General features: G+C 40.1%; 1 protein-coding gene across 11 annotated transcripts in view; it reads left to right on the top strand.

The window, feature by feature from the left end:
- The window catches only part of LOC309834468 (WASH complex subunit 2-like), a 56,450-nt gene that overhangs the window by 10,171 nt on the left and 21,913 nt on the right, over positions 1–24,366 (top strand). For 5 of the 11 annotated variants that reach the window (XM_082673307.1, XM_082673314.1, XM_082673317.1 and 2 more), the window contains exons 6-19: positions 2,092–2,185; positions 3,587–3,648; positions 4,876–4,923; positions 6,942–7,052; positions 7,608–7,695; positions 8,331–8,402; positions 9,136–9,254; positions 9,725–9,785; positions 11,494–11,553; positions 11,950–12,123; positions 14,762–14,889; positions 15,927–16,013; positions 19,504–19,605; positions 21,157–21,288. In XM_082673307.1, coding sequence (XP_082529433.1) covers positions 2,092–2,185; positions 3,587–3,648; positions 4,876–4,923; positions 6,942–7,052; positions 7,608–7,695; positions 8,331–8,402; positions 9,136–9,254; positions 9,725–9,785; positions 11,494–11,553; positions 11,950–12,123; positions 14,762–14,889; positions 15,927–16,013; positions 19,504–19,605; positions 21,157–21,288 — 1,338 coding nt within the window. The remainder of the gene's footprint in view (positions 1–2,091; positions 2,186–3,586; positions 3,649–4,875; positions 4,924–6,941; positions 7,053–7,607; positions 7,696–8,330; positions 8,403–9,135; positions 9,255–9,724; positions 9,786–11,493; positions 11,554–11,949; positions 12,124–14,761; positions 14,890–15,926; positions 16,014–19,503; positions 19,606–21,156; positions 21,289–24,366) is intronic. The other 6 variants (XM_082673310.1, XM_082673315.1, XM_082673309.1 and 3 more) reach the window with 3 other exon arrangements.

Here is a 24,366-nt window from a genome sequence, read left to right on the forward strand (position 1 = left end):
ACACATAAGTGCCTTGTGAATGGAAACATGCTGCAAAATCAGTCTCTTCTAGTCCTTCATTTCACTGCACATTTCTCTTCCGATTTGAGCTTATAGTGCCAAATTGGGGCTGATCCTTTAACCATGATATGCTCGCTGGCTTGCTTTTTCACTATAGGGATTTAGAAGTCAGCAGCAGACCCTGCGAAATGTATTGCCTGGGCCACACTTGCTACTTCCAAGTCACACACCACTTTCTCTGTTACAGGAGGACTTTGGAAACAAGCCTCCTAAGTCAGTGAACAGTTAGCTCAATTAGCACTTCCATTTCTTTGCAGTAAATTGGTTGCTGTTGTATCTTTTACACTAACCTTCCCAAGCTTTCTGTCATTGGTGAAGCATCAGAATTGTTTTTCCCTGCACCAGGTTCTTTTCTATAGGGAGGAGATATTAAGGCCAAAGGGCCATGCCTCACTGTGAAGATGGGAGGTTGCCCCAGGGTGGAGAGCTTTCTTTTCTTTTCTTTTTTTTTTTTTTTTCAGGTCTTTTACCTCCTTAGGTATGTTTATTCCTACATATTTTATTCTTTTTGTTGCCATGGTGAATGGGATTGTTTCCTTAATTTTCTGATCTTTCGTTGTTAGTGTATAGGAATGCAAGAGATTTCTGTGCATTAATTTTGTATCCTGCAACTTTACCAAGTTCATTGATTAGCACTAGTAGTTTTCTGGTGGCATCTTTAGGATTATCTATGTATGGTATCATGTCATCTGCAAACAGTGACAGTTTTACTTCTTCCTTTTTTTAAAATTAATTAATTTTATTTATTTATTTTTGGCTGTGTTGGGTCTTTGTTGCTGCGCATAGGCTTTCTCTAATTGTGGCGAGCGGGGGCTACTCTTCGTTGCTGTGCACGGGCTTCCCATTGTGGTGGCTTCTCTTGCTGTGGAGCACGGGCTCTAGGCATGTGGGCTTCAGTAGTTATGGCATGCAGACTCAGTAGTTGTGGCTCGCAGGCTCTAGAGCACAGACTCAGTAGTTGTGGCACATGGGCTTAGTTGCTTCGCGGCATGTGCGATCTTCCCGGACCAGGGCTTAAACCTGTGTCCCCTGCATTGGCAGCCGGTTTCTCAACCACCGTGCCACCAGGAAAGCCCTTTACTTCTTCTTTTGGAGTGCTTTCTTAACTCTAAATTTTTGATGTGTGTGATGGCCTGCAGTGGAAGGATCTCCAACGTGTACTATTCTGTAGACAGTATCCTTCATTTTGTTTTGTTGTTTTTTCATCTGGTCTTATTTTACCAATTTCATTTCTCTAAATTCTACAGTGTGAACCTCTGGGGCATATTATTATTCTCTTCTTTGGGTTATTTTTTTCTGCTGGGTAGGTTCTCATCAGTCTGTTGGAGACATTCCTTTAGTTAATTACGTTGACTGTGAATATTTGCCTAGTTGCCACTCTGTTTCTTTTCATCTAGCCCACGCTTTATGTTCTGTGTTCCTGCGTCTCTGCCCTGATGAAGTGTGAAGGAGTCCTCCTCCATTCCCTTCCTTTGTGCCTTACTTGTGTCCTGTTTGTACACATGTCCCCCTACCCACCTGCCTTCTCAAGTCATAAAACCATTTGGGTTATTTACTCAGTGTGCTTCTCCAAATTTAGGACTTGGTTCCTGAGATTGATTGATTGGTTGATTTTTGCTCACCAGAGTTGAATTTTAGGGGAGGAAGATAGGTTACCATCATCAAAGGTTGCCAGAATTTCTGGTTTCTTTCCTTGGTCCTCCTCCTTTTGGGCATATTACTATGAAGTTGTGCCCCTTTCCTTGTTTGGTTACTGCTAGTAAACTTTTTGCAAGCCTTTGCCATTTTTGTTAATAAGGCACTTGAGAAGGGAGATTCTATGTAATTCAGCTTTACTTTGCCATCTTTACCTAGGATTTAACTTTTTTTTTAATCAGTGATTTAAAAAAAAAATCCTGCTGTGTTTCTTATTCTCCACTTTCATTATGTAACTTTTGGGCGGTAGTCAGATGGAACAAGATGTCAAATGGAATACCTAATTTTATTTTCAACCTAAATATTTAATGGCTTATTCCCTTTCATTGTTTACAGGATCTATACATTGACCGTCCTTTACCTTATTTAATTGGGTCAAAGCTGTTCATGGAGCAGGAAGATGTAGGTCTTGGAGAGCTATCTAGTGAAGGTACTCTTTTGCACCAAATAGTTTTGTTGCTTTTAACATTTATATCTTAACTTTTTATTTTAAAATAATTTCAAACTGTACATTAAAGTTGGAAGACTAGTAGAGAGAGCTCCCACATACTGTTTACCCAGGTTTACCACTTGTGAACATTTCACCACATTTGTTTTATCATTCTTTTCCTATATACATAATATTTTTTTCTGAACCTGTTTGGGAGACATCATGCAGACGTCCTGCCCTCTTACTTCTCCGTACAGTTGGCAGTCTGTGTCCATGGGTTTTTGCGTCTATGTATTCAACCAACCTGGACTGAAAATATTTGGGAATAAAAAATTCCAGGAAGTTCCAAAAGCAAAATTTAAATTTGCCACGCACAGACAACTATTTACAGAACGTTTATTTACATTGTATTTACAACTATTTATGTATCATTTACGTAGTATGAGGTATTATAAGTAATCTGGAGATGATTTAAGGCTGTATACAGGAGAAAGATGTGGGAAGGTGTGCGTGTAGTTTGTATGCAGACTATGCCATCTTGGTATCTCTGTGTGTGTGTGTGTGTGTGTGTGTGTGTGTGTGTGTGTAAAGGGGGTCCTGGAACCAATCCCTCGAGGGACAACTGTATTTCTGTGTGTGTTTTCTAAGAATAAGAACTTTCTCTTATAGCTGCATATTCTGCATATTCATTTGCACATCTGTCATCTTGGTTGGACATGTCTATTGGGCTTTGATGTGAGGCTTTTAATATGTCTTGTTTATTAATAGAAAAATTATCAAAGTGGTTGAATTCTGTGAGACTTGGCAAGTATGTACAAATCAAGTACACTTGACTTTTCAACCTCTTCTTTAGATGTAACTTTTATATGAAATAAAGGCACCAATTGACTGTTCTCCGACAACAGCAGCAAAAACTATAATTATCAAAGTTAGGAAATTTTAACTGGATGTAGTACTAGCTAATCCTCAGTCATATTCAAATTTTGCCAGTTGTCCCAATAATGTTCTTTATAGTCTCTCTTTTTCTCTGTTTCAGAATCCAATCCACTCACTGCATTTAGTTGTCAAATCTCTCTAGTCTTCTTTCAGTCTGATACCATTTCTCAGCCTTTTTTTGCTTTTTACAACCTCAACATCTTCGAGGAGTGCAAACCAGTTTTTTTCTTTGTAACTAATATATATTTTTTGTAACTGATAAGTATCTTGTGGGGTGATACTTTGAGGCTATGTAAATGTTCCATTCCTCACTATAGTGAAGATACTTTTAATTCCAGTTAATGGGTATAGATGGTTTTATCAAAATCTTTAGATGCTGATGTATGGTGGTTTGTGATCTTGGAAGGGAACTAAGGATCTTTTCTTATGAATATTGGTGATAACCTTTATCTTTCTTCTCACCAGAAGGTTCAGTAGGCAGCGATCGTGGTAGTATTGCGGACAGTGAAGAAGAGAATGAAGAAGAGGTAAGGGCTTTCTGGTGTGTCCTGGTCATGGTGGGCAGGAAACTTAGGGTGTGTTTAGTGGGCTAAATAAATAACGTATTTGTGAATTAGCAATTTGTTTATATAAATCTTTTAATAGTGACAGAAACCATATTCTGAAGCTTTTCCCCTTGGAGTGGGAGTTCCTTTTTGTCGTGTATACAAAAACCAAGGAAAACTGCTTTAATCTCTTTTACCATTACCCTCTCACCTCCCCACCAAATTCTCTTCTTGCCAATATATTTTGAGGGTGGCAGCTTAGATGTTTCAGTGGAATCTCTGCTTGAGATACAGTCTTTGAGTAAGTTCTGTCTTTGAGTAATTCTAGGGAAAAAGTCCACATTTAAAACTTTCTTTTACTATAAAGACTTTCTAGACCAGAAGGATCCTGAAAGCATCCACTTACATGTTAGCTTTGCTGCTGCCTCTGGCATCTTCATACCCACAGAGCATGATCTGACTCCCTGCTCTACGGTCTCAGGGTCTGTGGGCCTTGGCCACTGTTGTATCTGGGGTTGTTCCTTTAAATGGAATACTCATTATTGCAAAGGGCAGAAACCCTTTGAAGGTTAGTCCCTGAGTGTTGATTTATAAACGGAGACAGCTTTGTATGTGTGCTCCCCTCTTCTCCTCTGTTTCCACAGTCTCCGTTTCCTGTCCTCCTCCCTCCAGCCCTCCCAACAAAAAAAACCTAATAGTAGGAAATAAACTTTTCTAAAATAACCTTGCTGTATAACTGATTATCTTTAGCTAAATCCTTTGCTTTTAGCCATTGAAGCAACTCTTTACCTCATTGCTCATATTAAGTACTCATGTTCCCTTCTTGGGCCTGAAGAATTAATTGTCCTACTTAGAGGGAAAATAGAAAACGTAGTCCAAAATGTAAAATAATGCAAACCAACTTTTGATAATTTAGTTAATTAAATGTGCAACTCTTACTTTAAATCCAAAGGTTAGAGATGATAGGGCAGATCAATATGAACAAATAGATAGGTTTAAATGAATCACAAAAATGACATGTTAACTGGAATAGTCCTTGGCGACATTGCCAACTCTCCACCTTATCTGCACCTTGATACGTCAGGTGACTAGTAGTCGGTACAGAGAGACCCAGTGTTGGCTACCCCAGAGACTTAGACCCGAGATCATTTTTGTGCTTCCAAGTAAAGCCTGTGTTAACAAAAAAGCCTCTTTTTTTTTCTCCTATAGGAGTCAGATGAAGATTTTGCCAATCATAGTGACAATGATCAAAACCGGGTAAGATGCATATGTTGAAGTGACTTAAATTTTAACTGAAGCATAGCATTTATACTAAATCTATGCTAAAATTACTTTTGAATGACTTAGAGGAAAGTGAGGATTTATTCATGTTTACAACTATTCATGTTTCCTTCAAATGTTTCATGTTTTTAGGCTAACTACCCTCTTGTATATTTTTTCTCATTTGCTTTATATTTTATCTTCATTTTTCTTAGACAACAAAGAAGTAAAAAACGAAATTGAGAAACGGAGCCTATAAAACAAGGCCTGATTACCCAAACTGAATTTTTCACATGAACACACCTTTCCTGTTTTAAAATTTGAGACAATATAGCAGTAAGGCTAAGGAACACTCCAAAAATGGAAATCTTATTATCCTACTGTCTTAGCACTGTTGTCTTAATTTTTGTATATCCTTCTAAGGACATGTTCTTTTCATAACATGCATAGTTTATTTTCTGTTATTTTATATTAACATGTCACAGGTGTTTCCTTGACATTTTAAATAGTCTTTGTAATTTGCTTTGTAAATTTCTATATTTTTTTAACATACATATGTAATACTGTTGTAGTCTTTAAACGTGTATGGGAAATAGTTTACTTGTAAATTTTAATTTTTGACATAATGCTGCATTCAGTGTTTTCATACATAAAAATCCTTTCCTTCTGTGAACTCTTTCCTTAGGAATTAGGTGGTGTAGAGTTACTTGATACTACTGTCTAATGGACATTCAGATTAACAGATCATGCATAATGATTTTCCCAGGATCTCATCAGCACTGGGATTATGATTTTTGCTACCATAGTATATGTACGGTGGTATATTGAGATGATCCCAATTTGCATTTCACTTTCCTAATTCGGAAATATTTTTTCACAAAAATTTCCAATTATCAAGTGAAAGATTTAGCACTTTTTGGTTGTTACTTGTATTTTTTTCAGTTGTGTTCACAAATGTGGCTCATCTTTATAATTTTAATAATCCTTCTGTACAGTGTATTTATTTCTATGGAATTTACTATTAGATCTGTAAATTCGGACAGTTTTTAAAAAATTAATTAATTTTGGTTGCACCGGGTCTTAGTTGCAGCACACAGGATCTTCGATGCAGCATGTTTAGTTGCGGCATGCGAGCTTCTTAGTTGCAGCATGCATGTGGGATCTAGTTCCCTGATTAGGGATTGAACCTGGGTCCCCTGCATTGGGAGCACAGAGTTTTACCCACTGGACCACCAGGGAAGTCCCTGGACAGTTTTTCAAATAATACAGTATGGTGATTAAAAGCATTGTTGGAACCATTTGTTTGTATTGTTAAAGATAGATTTGTTGTGTGTGCCACTGCTAACCTCAGAGTTCTAAGGATTAAATTAGTTTAAAAAGTGCTTTTAGCGTAGTGCCTGGCACAGTTTATTGATTTCCATGTTAAAAAAATTTTTTTTTAATTATACAATTTTTACGTACCAGTGGCTGCCTTTGTAAAAAGTTAGAACTTAACACATAAGACTAAGTTTGAGTCATCTAATCCTCATCTCCTCACAGTCTCCAGAAATAACTGGTGTTATCATCTGGGAGTGCATATTCCAAGTGCTGTTCTTTGCGTTCACAAATAATGTCTGTGTTCATAGAAGTGGTGTTGTATATGTATCAGGGTGTGGTCAGGATATCATTCGGGGTTTATCATTCACTATTTTGTCACTTGATTGGTCTTGGATGTCTCTCCAATTGTTACAGCTTATTCCTTTTGACTGTTAGTATTTTTATTAAGATAAGGCTACACTTATTTAGTTTATTCATTTCTCTAGTGGTGGACATTTTTATTATTTCAATCTTTTGCTATTGCACTGAAAAGAAATCTCGTGTGTTATTTGTTCTAGCACATTTACTGCTTCATAACTTTTGGTGCATTATTTGTTGTTCCCAATTTGAAGGAGAAGTCTGAAGGCTAAGTGGCAGTATCCCTTTTTCAGCTTGATGACCGCATCTAATAGTTTTAATCTGGTGGTTTATACTTTTAGCACACTGCACAAATGAGTGATGAAGAAGAGGATGATGATGGTTGTGACATTTTCGCTGACTCTGAGAAGGAGGAGGAAGATACTGAGGACACTGAAGAAAATTCCAGACCTGTAAGAAAGACTATAGTTGTTATTGCTTGGCAAGGTTTTAGAAATGGTACCTAGTACTCATTCCTTTTATTGTCATTTATATTTGTAACCGTCTCATTTTGCATCCTATTTGTAATTTCATTTACACTTTTGGAAATAATGGTTGAGCATCCCAAGTTGCCTTACAAGTACCACTTTCTTCTCCAAATGTTAAGATTTTACAAGTTAGATCATTCAAAATATATTCAGTTTCAGAGTTTTAAGATCCTAATACTCCCCCCCCCAAGCACTTCATGGTAGTTTTCTTATCTAGATCTAGATAAGAAAACCACCATGTATTAAAGTGAAGTATAAAAAAAATAAGGAAATAAAGAGATCTCCCTTTGAAGGAACACTGAGTCTTCTTTCTCAGGTGATCTGTATAGGGTGCATGTGTTTACATTTATTTAGTTAAACCTTAATTTCTCACCAGTTCAATTTCTTTGCCATTGTTTACATAGTTTCGTTAGGTGTCCAAAAGTAAACTGTACTAGTTTGTTACAAAAAAGTGATTCTTTTGGTCTTCTCTGCCTGTAGAAAAAAAGTAGACCCACGTCATTTGCCGATGAGCTGGCAGCTCGGATCAAAGGGGATGCTGCAAGCCGGGTGGAAGAGGAGCAAACAAGTATGTCACTGCCACCGAGATGAGCTAAAGGGGCAGTGGGGAAGTGTAGGACCCTCTGCTGGGCTTCACTGAGTGTAGATTTCCTTGTTTAATTACTAAGGCGCAAGAGGCTTAAATTGTAGTTCTTATCTTTTTTGGCTTATAGACTCTTCGATAACTGAACACTGTGGACCCCCACCCCCAGCCCATCTCCCAAATAATGCACGTATGTGCATCTATATATGCAGTTTCATGGGATTAATGGGTACCACAGAGAACCATGGGCCCCAGATGAAGAATCCTTGGCTTAATATTTACTCCTATATTTTATTTTGACCAGATAAAAATGTACCATACACTATATTCTAGTGATTTAACAGAGTGGAAAGATGTCAGAAGTCTTTCAGCAAGTGCAGTCCTCTCATGCACGTGACCCTGGTATGGTAGCTGAAGCTTTCTGCCTTAAAAAGAGGCACTTTTTGAGTGTCTGCTCTGGGTAAGGCACTGAGAGGGGTGCTCAGGTGGAGCTGAGATACAAAGTTGAATGTCTTGCTCTTAGCTTAGGAGTTGTGAGAATGGCAGATGTGTGTGAAGAGTCAGTAAGTAAATACTAAGGGTGGACTGAGTATTGTTCAAACTGTGAAATATTCTTCAAGGCTTATCCCCAGGGGAAGCAAAACCTCGGAAGACATTGAAAGAGAAGAAGGAAAGGAAAACTCCCTCAGATGGTAAGCCTTTCCCCTCAATTCTCTTGTTTTAGGAGGCTCTTGACTCGGGAATGGGAATATTGCTTATGTGATCTGTAAAAGTGCCTTTTTAAGTGCTGACAAATGAGGTCTGTCTCTGTACACTTTTTGAAAGCATTTAAGAGCATGCTTTTGGGGTGTGGGGAGAAGTGAGTGTGGAGTTAAAATGCTTTAAAGATTTGAATTACTAGATTTTATAGGTATCTATTAGCTGTCTTTCTAGACTTCTGTAGACGTTTAGAAACTAGGGAGCTCTAGCATTTGTTTTCAATAAGGAATATTATATCAGACCCTTTAACATTCAGTGGTAATGTCCATTATGTTTCCACCTGGGACTGTGTCAATCTGCAGCTCTCTCTTCAGTCTACCTCTCTGTCCCTCAGATTCTGGTGGAGTAGGTCTTGGATGGCAATCGAAGCATAGACTTGCTTCAGAAGAAATTTAGATGGAAGTAATTGCCTGCAGAGTTTACCTTGCCCCAGACATTTACAGACTTGTGAGTGGGAAACCAAAGAGCATTTTAAGGGATTCAGTGAACTGTTTAATGAGTTTTTGTCTGAAGGTCCTGAGACGGCCAACATTCAAGTAGTCCTTGTTACATATGGTTAGATAAACTCTATGCCAGTTTTGGGGTGTTATAAAGGTTAATCCCCAGAACTGGGGTTCTAAGCCCATCTTTAATTCTCCCTGCAAAACATTTCTTTCTGTTTGCTAGATGAAGAAGATAACTTATTCGCACCCCCCAAGCTGACAGATGAAGACTTCTCACCATTTGGCTCTCGAGGTGGCCTGTTCAGCGGAGGGAAGGGACTTTTTGATGATGAGGATGAGGAGGTAAGTCGGCGGGAATAGCGAAGCTCTCCAGAGCTGTGTCATGTGTCCCCAAGGAAGAAATACAGTTAGTTCCTTTAGTAAGGAAAGGATGGCTTCTTATTTGGAAGTTGCTTCTACTTTCATATTTTAGGAGATTTTGAACTAAGAATCACAAAATGAGGAAATACTGTATCCTGATGCCCTTTGTTAAATAGGGAGAGGATGTGAGTGTTAATAGTGGAAAATTTACTTGGTTAAGTGATTGTTTCTTACCTTGTCTTTTGTCTTTTTCCACGTTTGTATTTAATTCCTGGGCAGACCTAAATTATTCCAGGGTCTGATTCTGTCATAGTCTTCACTATGGAACTGATTTTCTGACAGAACAGTAAATATGTAGCTTTAAACTTTACAAGGCACTTTTCTTTAGACATCTTTACTGCAGCTCCATTTTCCTCTGCTATTTTGAACTGTGTTGTCTACTTTATTACAAGCAGAGTGACCTCTTCATGGACGCCCCTCAGGATCGGGGAGCTCGAGCCTCTGTTAATGAAGGTGAGCGTGGATTGATGCTGCCTGTGCTTCTTCATGCACAGATTTCCAGAACTGGTTACTTCCCATCAGGAGATGGAACCCCTAAAGTTGTTCCCAAACCTTGTTTCTCTGTTAGGCAGGAAGCTGTTGTGTTCACCTTGGTCTAGTTAAAAGCTGTTCCTTTACACGAATTCATGTCTTGGAAAAAACAAAAAGTACCATCTGTAAACCCACATCACAATTTTGTCTCTTTCTTAGAGAATTCAAAGTGAACCAGCGAAAGCACTCCAGCAGTGTTGAGGATATTTTAATTTAATCAAATTTAGTTCAAAGTTCAAAGAAACATTTCTGAAATTCTGCACATAAGTTGGAAATCAGTAATTCCTCAGCCCAGTGTGCATTAGAATAATTTGTGGAATTTTTAAAAAGCATCCATAAGCTATTTAAAAACTTAAAAATTTTTTCCATTAGGTCTGTGGTAGTTCTTGGGAATTGGGAATGAGTTATTTTAAGCGACTTGGTCTCCCCAGGCCACAAGTTGTCAGATTTTAGACTTATTATGATGCTGGCTGACCTGATTGTCTTGAGGTTCCTGCTCTCCACTTTTTGGCATCTGTGACTTGCCTAGTTTCTTGCTTTCCTGTTTTTGTCTTCATTTCTGTCACTGACGTCTCCGATATTTTGCTGTCCTTTTTTTTTTTTTAATAGATTTTATTTATTTATTTATGGCTGCATTGGGTCTTCGTTGCTGTGCACGGGCTTTCTCTAGTTGCGGCTAGCGGGGGCTACTCTTCGTTGTGGTGCACAGGCTTCTCATTTCAATGGCTTCTCTTGTTGCGGAGCACAGGCTGTAGGCACGTGGGCTTCTGTAGTGGTGGCTCGCAGGCTCTAGAGCACAGGCTCAGTAGTTGTGGCACACAGGCTTAGTTGCTCCACGGCATATGGGATCTTCCCGGACCAGGGCTCAAACCCGTGTCCCCTGCGTTGGCAGGCAGAGTCTTAACCACTGCGCCACCAGGGAAGCCCATTGCTGTTCTTTTTTACTTGCTTATTCTCATCCAACTGGACTGGATGGAGTCAGAACTGTTGAGCCCTGCTTGCTCTGTCCCTTGCCTCCCCCATTTGTACTCTACATCTTTCTTGGCCTCCCCAGCCAACCCCAGTGTTATAGCCTGCCCAGAGTCAGTGATCTTCCATGGGAGTCACAGCCTAGATTGATTTAATACCAAGAAAAAAAGTCATGACATTGGTAGAGAAGATGATACTAAGGAATTTTAAAATGGCTCTTTTAGGAAAATTAGTTAAAAAAAATTTTTTTTAATTGGGGTATAGTTGTTTTACAGTGTTGTGTTAGTTTCTACTGTACAGCGAAGTGGGTTTCCCTGTGCTATACAGCAGGTTCTCATTAGTTATCTATTTTATGCATATTAGTGTATATACGTCAGTCCCAATCTCCCAATTCATCCCACCCCTGCCTTTCCCCCCTTGGTGTCCATACGTTTGTTCTCTATGTCTGTGTGTCTATTTCTGCCTTGCAAACGGGTTCATCTGTACCATTTTTCTAGATTCCACATATGTGCGTTAATACATGATATTTGTTTTTAGGAAAAATTAGTTTTAAAATTCTCCTATTAGCTGTGTACTGTATTGCACATATTTTAGGAAGGTGCATTTAACAAGGAAAGTTGTTTTCTCTGTTGAAATGTTATCTCTTTGTTTCTCATTTTAGCGTCTTCATCCTCCAAACCTGGAAAGAAAATCCCAGCAGGAGCTGTTTCTGTATTTTTAGGTATCATAACTTAGAGTTTGTTTTTAAAAACTATATACCTGTTGTTTTGTCATTTTTAAGATTGTCATCTTCAAAGGACTGACTGGGGAGGAGAGTATGAAGAACTTCGGAGGGCATCTAAGAGTGAGAGCTGACTTAACCTGTGTTAGCTCATATTACCTTAGAAATCAGTGGCCTTGGACTTTTTTCGGTCTGAGTGATCAGTTGATTCTGCATTGTGGGACATTCTATATCAGTAAAGGTTGGAGGTTGTTGGGTCCTGTTAATGTGTTTTGTGGATGAACTGGAAGTACAAGTTCTTGGTGGTGGTACTGTTGCTTTTTTTCCCCTCCTGTAAAGTCAGGAAGTGCACCCACCCTGGCTCACAGCTGGTTTGTCCTGTCCCTCCACCCACAGGGGACACTGATGTGTTTGGTGCCACCCGTGCTCCGTCACTGAAGGAGGCCCAGAAGCCCGAGCAGCCCACTCCAGGGAAAAGCTCGTACCTCCCAGCGCCTGCTGGCCTCTTTGATGATGACGACGATGATGATGACTTTTTTGCAGCATCCCGTAGCAAACCTCCCAAGACAGGTACTGCTCCATCCTCTGTTTCTGGAAATTTAGCCAAATAAAGAATGTTGACCTAGGGGAGTTCCCTGGTGGTTTAGTGGTTGGGATTCCAGGCTTTCATTGCTGTGGCCCGGGTTCAATCCCTGGTCAGGGAACTGAGATCCTACAAGCCGTGTGGTGCAGACAAAGAAAAAAAAAAAAAGAAAAGAAAAAAAAATGTTGACCTAAAAAGGCATGAAGTTCATCTAGTTCCTTATCTCTTGCAGTGCCAGAATCCCTCCTCGAGCATTCCTGTCAGAGTTGTCTCATCTCTACTTAGATAGTTATGGTGCCTTGGAGGTCTGTATTTTATGGACCAATTTTTCCTGCTTTGGAAACTAATTACTAGAATTATCTTTCTTATTTAGAGAGAAATCTGTTCCCCTCTAATATCTGCCCAAGATGCTAGTTTTGACCTTTTCAGTTAGAGAGAAAGTTTTAATCACACTTTCTTCCAGAGTCCTTAGGAAAATACACGAGCATGAGCAGAACGTTCATGCTAGCTGTTTAGTTCCCAGCTTCTCCGCTCTGTACCAGAAAGCCCAGGTGACCTTGACTTTCCCTTCTGTAACAGGGTTTTTAGCTCCTTGGCCACTTCGGCACTCTCCTTTCTTCTCCCCTCAAATTTCAGCCAGCTTGTTCATGAACTCACTCCTATGAATCAGTGGTTATTTAATGGCAGATGTCTCTCCCTGGACTCTTGTCAAAATGCAGATTCTGATTCACTGGGTTTAGGGTGGGGCCTGCGATTCTGCATTTTTGACAGGCTCCCTGGTGGATAGAGATTGCTTGTCCATGGGTTGCAAAGGATTGGGTTTATTGGTTGTCTTTCTAGAAAAGAAGGGTAGACCACTGAGGTGCACACAACTTCTAGCAACTTGAGCAACAAAGGGCTTTTTCTCCTAAGGACTAGATGGACCAGAAAGCATCGAGAAGCAGGGTCTCTGGACTTAGCTCCTTTTCCAGCAGTAGGTGTGAAAGTAAGGACAGCAGCAGAAATGTGAGGGAAGTAATAGCCGGGTTTTAGAAAGAGTGCAAACTGGACACATACTACGCTCACATCTAGGCCGACTGAAATGACAGTGAATAAAGGAGTAAGTGCCTCTCGTGGCTTGGAAGGGCTCTCACTTGGTGGGATTAACTGATTTGGAATCACAAGTAAGTTGGTGCCACTTTCATTGACAGCTGCTGTTCTCCTGGGACATGCGTGAGTCAGTGCCCTATTTCAGTGACACACACCTCATTCAGAGCAGCAATGCTTGTGGTAGCGAAAGGTTGGAATCCCCCCAAATATTCATCAGTAGGGTAAATTATGGTCCTTCCATTTAGTGGAATTTTGTGAAGCTGTGAGAAAGAATGAGTTTTTTGTGTGTTGACATGGGAAGATACCCTAGGTACATTGAGTGAAAAATGCAAATCATAAGACACATTCTTCAAATTGTGTTATTTATTATTTAGCCGTATTTGCGAATAACTAGAGTTAACATGTTAGTATATCTTTTGTGGAAATTAGAAGCATGTATATCAAACTGTTCCTGCTGGCCTTGTTTGGGTGGGCAGGTGGGATTATGTGGGAGGTTTCAGTTTTTGTTTTTATATGCCTCTGTATAGTTTGACTTCTTTTTTAATTTTTAAAAAAGATTTATTATTTTTATTATTTATTATTTTTTGGCTGCGTTGGGTCTTAGTTGCAGCACGTGGGATCTTCGTTGAGGCATGCGGGATCTTTTGTTGCGGTGCGCGGGCTTCTCTGTAGTTGTGGCATGCAGGTTTTCTCTTCTCTAGTTGTGGCACGCAGGCTCCAGGGCACGTGGGCTCTGTAGTTGTGGCGCGTGGGCTCCAGGGCGCGTTGGCTCTGTAATTTGCAACTCTCTTGTTGAGGTGCGTGAGCTCAATAGTTGTGGCACGCAGGCTTAGTTGCCTCGCAGCATGTAGGATCTTAGTTCCCTGATCAGGGATCGAACCTGTGTCCCCTGCATTGTAAGGCGGATTCTTTACCACTGGACCACCAGGGAAGTCCCAGTTTAACTTTTTAAAAGCAGGAGCCAACTGTCACTTCTCAGATTCCTAGAGCAGTTGACTCTTAAATGATCTTTCTTTCTGTAGGTCTCTTTTTACCCTTTATGCTAGTCCAAACTACTCCAAGCATAAGGTACTGCTTCTTGGATAAGGGTGTAAGCCAGATGGTTAAACTGTCTGTCCTGCGTTTCATTGGAGTATCTGTTGTGTTCTTTGAAAAATTCCAATCTAGTCCACTTAATATTTCTTTGTAACTAATCAAGCAATAACATACTTTTTCTGTTTATTCTTTGAGAAGGAAGAATTTTTTTTTTTTTTTTTTTTTGCGGTATGTGGGCCTCTCACTGCTGTGGCCTCTCCCGTTGCGGAGCACAGGCTCCGACGCGCAGGCTCAGCGGCCACGGCTCACGGGCCTAGCCGCTCCACGGCATGTGGGATCTTCCCGGACCGGGGCACGAACCCATGTCCCCTGCATCGGCAGGCAGACTCTCAACCACTGTGCCACCAGGGAAGCCCTGGGAGAGAAGAATTTTTAATCTGTGAATTTCGTGATGGGATTTTTGACCTCCGTGTAATTTTATGCTGTGGTCTCTTTCTAAAGACAAAGTCAAATCCACTGCCAGTATCTTTGACGATGAGGAAGGAGATCTGTTCAAAGAAAAAGCGGCAGCTTTGCCAGAGGCTACTGTAAGTCAGACAGATGAAAATAAAGAAAGAGCAGAAAAAAAGGTAAGCAGGAGGGAAGACTAAACACGGGAGTGTAGATTTGGGGCATCTTGTTAATTCACTGGAACCCAGAGGGAAGTATTGTTCCTTTCAAGTGTATAGCACACTTCAAATGTACAGAGAGTTGAAAGAATACAACAAACACCCAAATAACTAGCACCTAGATTCAGCAGTTGTGGCATTTTGCCTTCCTCGGTGGTCTTAACATCCACTGGTGATCTTTTCCTGAACCAGTTATCATGTTGGGTGGCGGGGAAAACAGAAGAATGTGGTTCTACTTCTACCATTTCTTCTTTGTTAATTAGCTGGCATCCTTCTGAACAGAAGAGCTTTCTCTCCTCCTTCTTTCCTGCTTTTTTAGTATCACTATAGGATCATAGATTCGCTATTTGACATGTTATGATCCATTAACATCGTAATTCAAATTGACCTGTATTTGGCCAATAGGCTGCATCTCCGTCACTCTTTAAGCTCTTCTGGCTGCTGTCCCTTCCCTTGCTATCCTGCACAGCTTGAAACCCTGACCCTCTCTGCCTCTGACCACCTAGGTGCCAGCATTCAGAACCCAGCAGCCTCCTAGGATGCCCACCTTAGGTTCCAGCTTAGGTACATGTCCCACTTGTGCACTGTATGAGGCAGGCAGTCTGTCCTACCCCGATCCCCCAGATGTGCCCTCTGCTTTGTCTTGTTTTTCTCTTTTCTCACAGTTCCCTCTGCCTGGAGTGTTCTTGCTTGTACCATCTCCCATGTCCAGGTCCTGTCTGTCCTGAGAAATTTACTTTACAAGGACTGTTTCTTCTTTCATTCCTAACATATACCAATTTTAAAATTCTTTCTCATGGTACTTCTCTTTTTGCATTAATTCTTTATATGCACTTGATACATGTCCAAGGTCCATGATGTTTTTATTCCCCTGCTGCATGGCCTGGGACCTTATCCTAGCAGAGATTCAGGACATCTTTTGAATGAATGAGTGAATGAACCCTCATTTTCAGGTGTCTGGCTTGTTAACTCTCAATTTTTTTTTTTTCCCAACAAAGGTTACCCTCCCTTCCAGCAAAAATCTCAAGCCGTTGTCAGAAACAAAAACTCACAAAGGTTTATTTTCAGATGAGGATGACTCTGAGGTAAGGAATTCATTCTTTTTCTTAGTTCTGGGAAATAGTTCATGGATATGACATTGGAAAGTATTTCTGATTCAGGGTGTTCTCAGTAGAGTTATAAGGCTTATTAAGTACTTTAGTTCTTTCATTGAAAATAATGTTTTGAGAACACATGGTCTATAGAAAGCAACATGTATACAATACTTTCACTGTTGGGTTTGAATCCAGTGAATCTCCTGGGAGGAAAATTCAGGATACTCATATTTTAGGCTATTAATTGATCCATAATGTAATGAGGTGCTTGTACGAGAACAGAAATCAACACACTGCTTCCTCTTTCAGTAGTCTCACTAAACAGTGGGCATAGACTGTTAACAGTTTGTGGGCTGGCACTGCCTTGCAGACAGCCTCAGTCCTCCAGGGCCCTGCCTAGAAGCACCTTTCCAGTGACGCAGGGACAACTCTCAGAAGCGTTAGTGCTTTTTCTGACTTCCACAGGCCTTGATCCTTTTAGAGCTAACTTTAGGCCAGGGTTTTAAGGGATCGGAGACCTATCTGAGAATGTGTAATGGGCAGTAATCAATCCCCTTCACAGAGAAAGATGGGAACATGGCAGAAATTTATATGTAATTTCAAGAAATTAGGAACTCTGGGTTAAGCTCTTGTGGTTATTTTGCACTTATAGCCAGGATGAGCATACAACTCTTTGGAGGTAGAGGGATCACTGTTGATGGAAATAAAATCTTGAGGCATATATTTCATTGGTGGCCAGTGTGCAGAAGATAGGAATTAAGTGAAGTCCAGTTAAGCCAAACTCCTGACACATAAGTAGAGCATGATGGGGCCTCACACTCTGGTCTTATCCTGCACTCTCCGCTTCTTCATCATCACACACAGAGGCACTTGGAGATCTTTGGGCTGGCTTTTGCCCCTCTGGGAGTGCTCTTCCCAGAATCGGATAGCCCACTTCCTCACTTTTTCCAGGTCCCTGCAAGGTCTCCTGTGACAGCCCTTTGCACAATAGCAGGCCCGCCAGCACACATCACACTGTGCTCCTTAGCCCCTCTTCTGTTTAATTGTCCCCACAGTATGTATTGCCATGTGACACTTCATGTCTGCTTGTTCACTGTCTATGTCCCATCTAGAGCAAGCTCCATGAGGGCAGGACGGTGTGTTTCCTGCCTGTGTCCTTAACGCCTAGACTAGTGCTTGGTATTTGGTAAGCTGTCAGGGAGTTGTTGACTAAGTGAAAAAACCAAACGTGAGCAATTTCAGTGACTCAACAGGTGTTCTCATTATTTATTACTATGAAACAGATCACTCCAAAACTTTGTGGCTTAAAACATCAATAAGTTTTATTACCTCTTATGGTTGTAGAAGTTGACTGGGCTCAGCCAGGCATTTTTCACTTAGGGTCTCTCATGTGGTTCCAGTCTGAAGGTGGCCAGGCTGAGAGTCATCTCACTCATGTGTCTGGTGCCTGGGTGGGAAAGACTCGAACAGCTGGGGCTCTTGGGAGGTCCCTCTCTGTCTCTGTGTGGTCTCCCAGCATGGCAGCTTCAGGGAAGCTGGACTTCTTAGGGTGTTGCCTCAAGGCTTCAAAGTGAGATTCCCAAGAGAGCTGCACAGAGGCTGTACAGGTGTACCTGGGAGATACTGCGGGTTTGGTTCCAGACACCATAATAAAACGAATATCTCAGTAAAGTGAGTCACATGAATGTTTTGGTTTCCCAGTGCATATAAAAGTTACGTTTATACTATACTGTAGTCTATTAAGTGTGCAATAGCATTATGTCTAAAAAAAATGTATATACCTTAATTAAAAAATACTTTATTGCTAAAAAATGCTAACCATCATCTGAGCCTTCAGCAAGTCATAATCTTTGCTGGTGGAGGATTTGAAATAGTGCAAGAATTACCAAAATTTGACAGAGAAACAAAGTGAGCAAATGCTGTAGGAAAAATGTCATTGACAGACTTGCTTGAGACAGGGTTGCCACAAACTTTGAATCTGTGGAAAATGCAATATCTGTGAAGCACAATAAAGTGAAGCACCATAAAATGAGGTATGTCTGTACTGTTTTTTGTAACCTAGCCTCAGAAGTCAGCGTTGTCACTTCTACCACATTCTGTTGGTTGAGGCAGTACAAAGGCCCGCCCAAATTCAAGGGCAGGGGACATCAACTCCACTTCCTGATGGTAGGAGTGTAAATGAATTTGCAGACAGGTTTAAATCCACCACCACAGGTTTTGTCCCATGTGTACCATCACAGATTGTTTTTATTGGATATTGTCGAGGTTTATAGGCAAGGAGAAGTAAAACGATGCAGTCTAGGAAGAGCTTTGGACCAAAAGGATTGAATATTTACTCCTCCCTTTATATCTCAAGTGTGGAGCTAAAGTTTACCTTGTGGAATCATTTTGGGGAGGTGTTTAAGGTAATGGAAAGCCTTTTCTTTCCCCTAACACCAAGGAAGATATTAGTTAAGGGTCCAAAAACAGTGATGTTGAAATTTGTTTTTGTTCTTTGTTTTGGTTTACTACTACTTTTTTTTTTTTTAAACACAGCACTTTCTTTAAGTGAAATGTTGCCAATGCTTAAAATGCAGGAGAGGCATGGGAAGCCTGGGACTGCCCCTGTGTGGCCCCTTCTACCCAAACAGACCCATGGGGACTCCATGGGGCCTAGGCAAAAGCCACTGGGCTGAGTGGAGCTTTTCTCAGTTAATGAAGTAATTAGCTCCATATCTGAGTAGACATTGATTACATGATTAAAAAAAAATTATCCAGAGGTCTTAGAAACTATGTTCTTGTCCTATTTGCCTGTCTCTTATGTATTGAAGTTTCTCATCCTGAGGGAATAGTTATCCTATTTCATGTTTCTGATTCATGCAACTCAGTTTGCAGATCTTTCTTTGCATTATAGGCTGACATTTTATAACATTTTGGAAATTTCTTCAGAATCTACCAGATCTTTCTCTAATTTGCAACATTTCCTAGCTGCCGTTCAAGAACGCCAAATAGTTTAAAGTTAAAATTTAATTTGTATTTATTTAAAAGAAATCATATCATACTCTTATTATAGGAAAGAGGATATAACTAAATAAAACAGAGTCGTAGATCCAATAATTTGTTAATCTAGCTTCTATTTCCATTATTAAATCTGTTTAATCTCTCTGATTCTCTGGACAGAAAAAGGAAGTTATTTTTTTAAGCGTGGTAGGAAGTTGATTGGAAAAATTTCCCCTGCCTTAATCATCCAGGTGAGAGTATAAAAACCTCTGGGTTCCAGTGACGCCACATGGAGTTACATGTGGGTCTCTTCCTTCTCACCTGCACGCAGTGAGGATGGACTGATGCGTGTTCCTCGAGGACTGTGTCACCGAGCTTCCCTCTTTGACAAAGAGACCTGGATGCACGGCAGCCATCATGTCGTAAACTTTAGTGTTTTATATCTGATACTTTAAAAGCTGGTATATTTTATAAACCAGGAACTTTAATCTTGATCCAACAGGATTTGTTTTCTTCTCAAAGTGTGAGTAAGTCGAAAGATGCATCTCTCCTGCCTAGCAAACTCCCCACCTCGGTCTCGCTTTTCGATGACGAAGATGAAGAGGTAAACCTTGTTACTGCAACACAAGATAATCAAGTTTTCCATTAGTAGAAAACTGTTGCTGATGTAGCTTTATAACCAGAGGCTCATACAGTAGAACAAGGTGATAGGGAAGCAGTCAAGCTTTCTGAGGCTTATATAACAAAAACATTTCAGTTTTTATTTCCTTTCTTAAGTTCTCTTAACTGCACAATGGGCAGGGCCTTAGATTTCTTGACCCAGCTCTATGCAAGGCTTTGTAGGTTTCACTTTTAAAATCTTCCTTTAAGAAATACTTTTTAGGGGATGGAACCCAATGGTCTACAAGAACGTCTTGGATAAAGTGGGAGTGGAGGGGAGAAGGCAACCATGTCCTCACCTTGCTTCTCTTTCCCACGCTGGATGAGAGCAAAGTGGGAGAAAGAAATGAGAGGGAAGACAAGCCAAACCTTTGCTCTTATGCAGTATTGTGCGGTGGCTGAGCTCATGGGCTTTGGCATCAGAGCCCTGTGTTCATATCCTAGCTCCACCACATGCAAATCAGGGACCTTGGGCAAGTAACTTAACCTTTCTGAATCTCATCTCGCTTAGTAGTATATAGGGTCATTGTGACAGCTAAAACAACTAATGCACAGCCATTGGCACAGTGCCTGGCACATAGTAAGTGCGTAGTAAATGTGAGCTCTGTCATTCATATCCCCAGTGAGTGCCAGTTCATTAGTCTCACAGCCTTTCCTACCTTCCCACACTTTCCTTAAAGACTCCCTTTATCCAGTCTTTACACTATAGGACTGTTCACCTGCTGTAGTATGTTGTTAAGAGTGTTTTTCTGTTTAACTTGGGCTCAGACCAAGTTCTATGGTTTTGTTCCCTTTACCTAAATAAAAGTACCTTAATAGGTACTTTGGGAATGCCGTTGAACCTATAAGAATCAGCTCTTACTAGGCCAGTGATTTTATTTAGTAAATTATTTCTTAAGTTTGTATTGTCCCTTTGAAATTAATCAGAAACACAAGTCATTCCTTCCCTCTGTCCCAGGTGTATGTCTTCCATAAATGTGAAAGAGTAGAGAAACCTCCCTGTATCTTTCTCTTTATGCATTGGTCTGGCTTCTAATTCATAGAAAGAAAGGTGCAGGCTGCTGGCTGCCACAGGGGGCTGTACTGCTCTCAGGCTAATTGCAGGCTCTGGACCCTCCCTAATGAGCATAGCGGGCCCGCCCACAGGAGGACTGGGCGGGGCCAGGTTCCTTCCTATTTCTATGACTTTGTCCTCACATTATTCCCTTTCCTGCTTCCTCCCAGGTGTTCCGCCTTTGAATTTTATGGTATCCGTTTCCCTTCTATGGATGAATATAGTTAGAGAAGATTGTAGGCTGTTGTTGTAGGATTCATACATAAGTGAGAAGTGGCATTTACTAGTATTGTGTGATTTTTTTTCCCCCCAAAAGGTGTGATATATCTTCTTCACTTGACTGGAGACTTATTCTCTACTAATTTGACATGAGAGAATGTCTTCAGTTTTTTGTTTTATGTGTTCAAAGTTGTCATACTCTTCTGCCATTTGTTTTCCTAGGATAATCTTTTTGGGGCTACAGCTGCTAAGAAGCAGTCATCATCTCTACTAACTCAGAGCCAAGAGAAAACAAAGCCCTCTGAGCTTTCCAAAAAGAAAGCATCTGCCTTATTGTTCAGCAGTGATGAGGAGGTGGGTTGAAAGTTATTTTCTAGAGAAGAGTAGGAGATGGCTTGATGAATTTAAGAGTTACAGCTGTCCTAAACCTTTTCTTTTTCTGCCTATTTAGATCTAGTGAAGTTCGGTCACCAAAAACTATGTTCACAAGACTGTCTTTCTATTCTTGAAGAAAGATATTTATTGTAGTATATTAAAGATTAATCTTTTCAAAATGCTTAAGAATAAAATAAGTATCACCCTCAAATTATAATACATGCTAATTCAAATGAGTTAGGCCTTTACTTTTTTTTTAACATCATTATTGGAGTATAATTGCTTTACGATGGTGTGTTAGTTTCTACTGTACAACAAAGTGAATCAGCTGTATGTATACATATATCCCCATATCCCCTCCCTCTTGCATCTCCCTCCCACCCTCCCACCCCTCTAGGTGGACACAAAGCACCGAGCTGATCTCCCTGTGCCATGTGGCTGCTTCCCACTAGCTATCTATTTTACATTTGGTAGTGTATATATGTCCATGCCACTCTCTCACTTCATCCCAGCTTACCCTTCCCCCTCCCCATGTCCTCAAGTCCATTCTCTACATCTGCATCTTTATTCCTGTCCTGCCCCTAGGTTCTTCAGAACCAAAATATTTTTTTAGATTCCATATATATGTGTTAACATACGGTATTTGTTTTTCTCTTTCTGACTTACTTCACTCTGTATAACAGTCTCTAGGTCCATCCACTTCACAGCAAATAACTCAATTTCATTCCTTTTTATGGCTGAATAGTATTCCATTGTATATATTTGCCACATCTTCTTTATTCATTCATCTGTCGATGGACACTTAGGTTGCTTCCATGTCCTGGCTATTGTAAATAGAGCTGTAATGAACACTGTGGTACATGTATCTTTTTGAATTATAGTTTTCTCAGGGTATATGCCCAGTAGTGGGATTGCTGGGTTGTATGGTAGCTCTGTTTTTAGTTTTTTAAGGAACCTCCATACTGTTCTCCATAGTGGCTATATCAATATACATTCCCACCAACAGGGCAAGAAGGTTCCCTTTTCTCCACACCCTCTCCAGCATTTATTGTTTGTAGATTTTTTTGTTGATGGCCACTCTGCCTGGTGTGAGGTGATACCTCATTTTAGTTTTGATTTGCATTTCTCTAATGATTAGTGATGTTGAGCATCCTTTCATGTTTGTTGGCAATCTGTATATCTCCATTGGAGAAATGTCTGTTTAGGTCTTCTGCCCATTTTTGGATTGAGTTGCTTGTTTTTTTAATATTGAGCTGCATGAGCTGCTTGTAAATTTTGGAGATTAATCCTTTGTCAGTTGCTTCGTTTGCAAATATTTTCTCCCATTCTGAGGGTTGTCTTTTCGTCTTGTTTATGGTTTCCTTTGCTGTGCAAAAGCTTTGAAGGTTCATTAGGTCCCATTTGTTTATTTTTGTTTTTATTTCCATTTCTCTAGGAGGTGGGTCAAAAAGGATCTTGCTGTGATTTATGTCATGGAGTGTTCTGCCTATGTTTTCCTCTAAGAGTTTTATAGTGTCTGGCCTTACATTTAGGTCTTTAATCTATTTTGAGTTTATTTTTGTGTATGGTGTTAGGGAGTGTTCTAATTTCATTCTTTTACATGTAGCTGCCCAATTTTCCCAGTACTTTATTTTGTTAAATGATTGCTGTGCTTCGTTAACCAAGAACGGTAGCTAGACAAGGTAGGAGTGGTCTATGCTCGTTTAATTCCTTTTTTATAAGAGTCTTAACAGTGTTTCCATTTGCTATTCAGATATATATTAACAGAGCCAATTGAGAATATAGTTTAGCAGCTGTTCAAATTTAGCTGTACAGAAAAAGACTAAATATAATGATATTAAAAGCTGTGAGTATTAAAAATCTTCCTATTTTATAATACTCTGTTTTAACATTATAGGTAAGTTATGAGGGTATGATGTAGGCAGATAAATGATAGATGTGTTCATTCTTTTTAATTGAAAGCAACTTAAAATGACACAACATAATTTGCTTTTTCTACTGAAGTCTGTGAATTTATAATGGATTTTCCTTTTTTTTTTCTTTCTAGCATTCTTAGTGGGTTGTTCTCCCTCTAGTAATGGCCAACCATCAGTTGAATTTTTTCTTCTGTAGTATTACTGTGGTTCAGGGAAAATAAAAATATTAGCTAAAGCAGGGAGCAAAAGTACTTGCAGAGTAAAGATAACCAGGGTTCTAGAACAGTGACTCGGCTTTGACTGCCCAGCGGGATCGCTTAGAGAACTTTAGAGAGTACTGATACCGGCTTCCACCACTGGAGGTTCTGAATTAATTGATTTGTGGTATGGCCTGTTACTGGAGGTTTCTAAGGCTCTTTTGGGGATTCTAGCATGTGGTCGCCGTTGAGCACCCCTGCTCTAGGGGAGCACTTCTCAAACTATAACGTGTGAAGAAATCACCTGGACATACTGTGTCAAATGCAGGTTCTGATTCAGAAAGAGGGGTAGAAATTCTGTATAATAGAAGCTGCTGCTTGTGGAACCCACTTTGATTTGCAAAGCTCTAGACTCCAGGACCACTTAGCAAGTGCTCAGGAGATCCTTGATTTGAAGAGGTGAGCATAGCCAGGTGGGGTTTCCTTAATTGCTTTCTAAAGTCCAGATTCAGAACTTTGTGGTAAAAGGGTTGCTAGCAGCTTTCATTGTGTCTTGTTTACATCGCATGAGCTTTTTATACATTTTTTTCCCCAGCTTGCTTTGGGATTTTTTAATTTAAATATCATATTCCTCCAAAGTTGAGAGTTCTCGACTTTTTTTTTTTTTTAAACATTCCTGTATCTTCTCATTCCCCTGTATAACTAATTTTGATCTCTAAAGTAGAGAAGTTTCCTTGTCCTAACACAGAACAGGACCATAGAGAGAGAAACACTGTGGCAGGTAGTGATGGAGGGAAACACCATAAGGTCTGGGGAGGTCAAAGAACCCAGCTGTCTAGATTTGAGTTCAGTGAAAAGCCTTGGACATAAGCTTCCCTCGAAAGTGATACGCTTAGTTTAAATACAAGTTAGTTTAACAAATGTGAATTTTATTTTACTCCTCA

Source organism: Grampus griseus, assembly GCF_964374135.1.
Source record: "Grampus griseus genome assembly, chromosome: 16".
Lineage (NCBI taxonomy): Eukaryota > Metazoa > Chordata > Mammalia > Artiodactyla > Delphinidae > Grampus > Grampus griseus.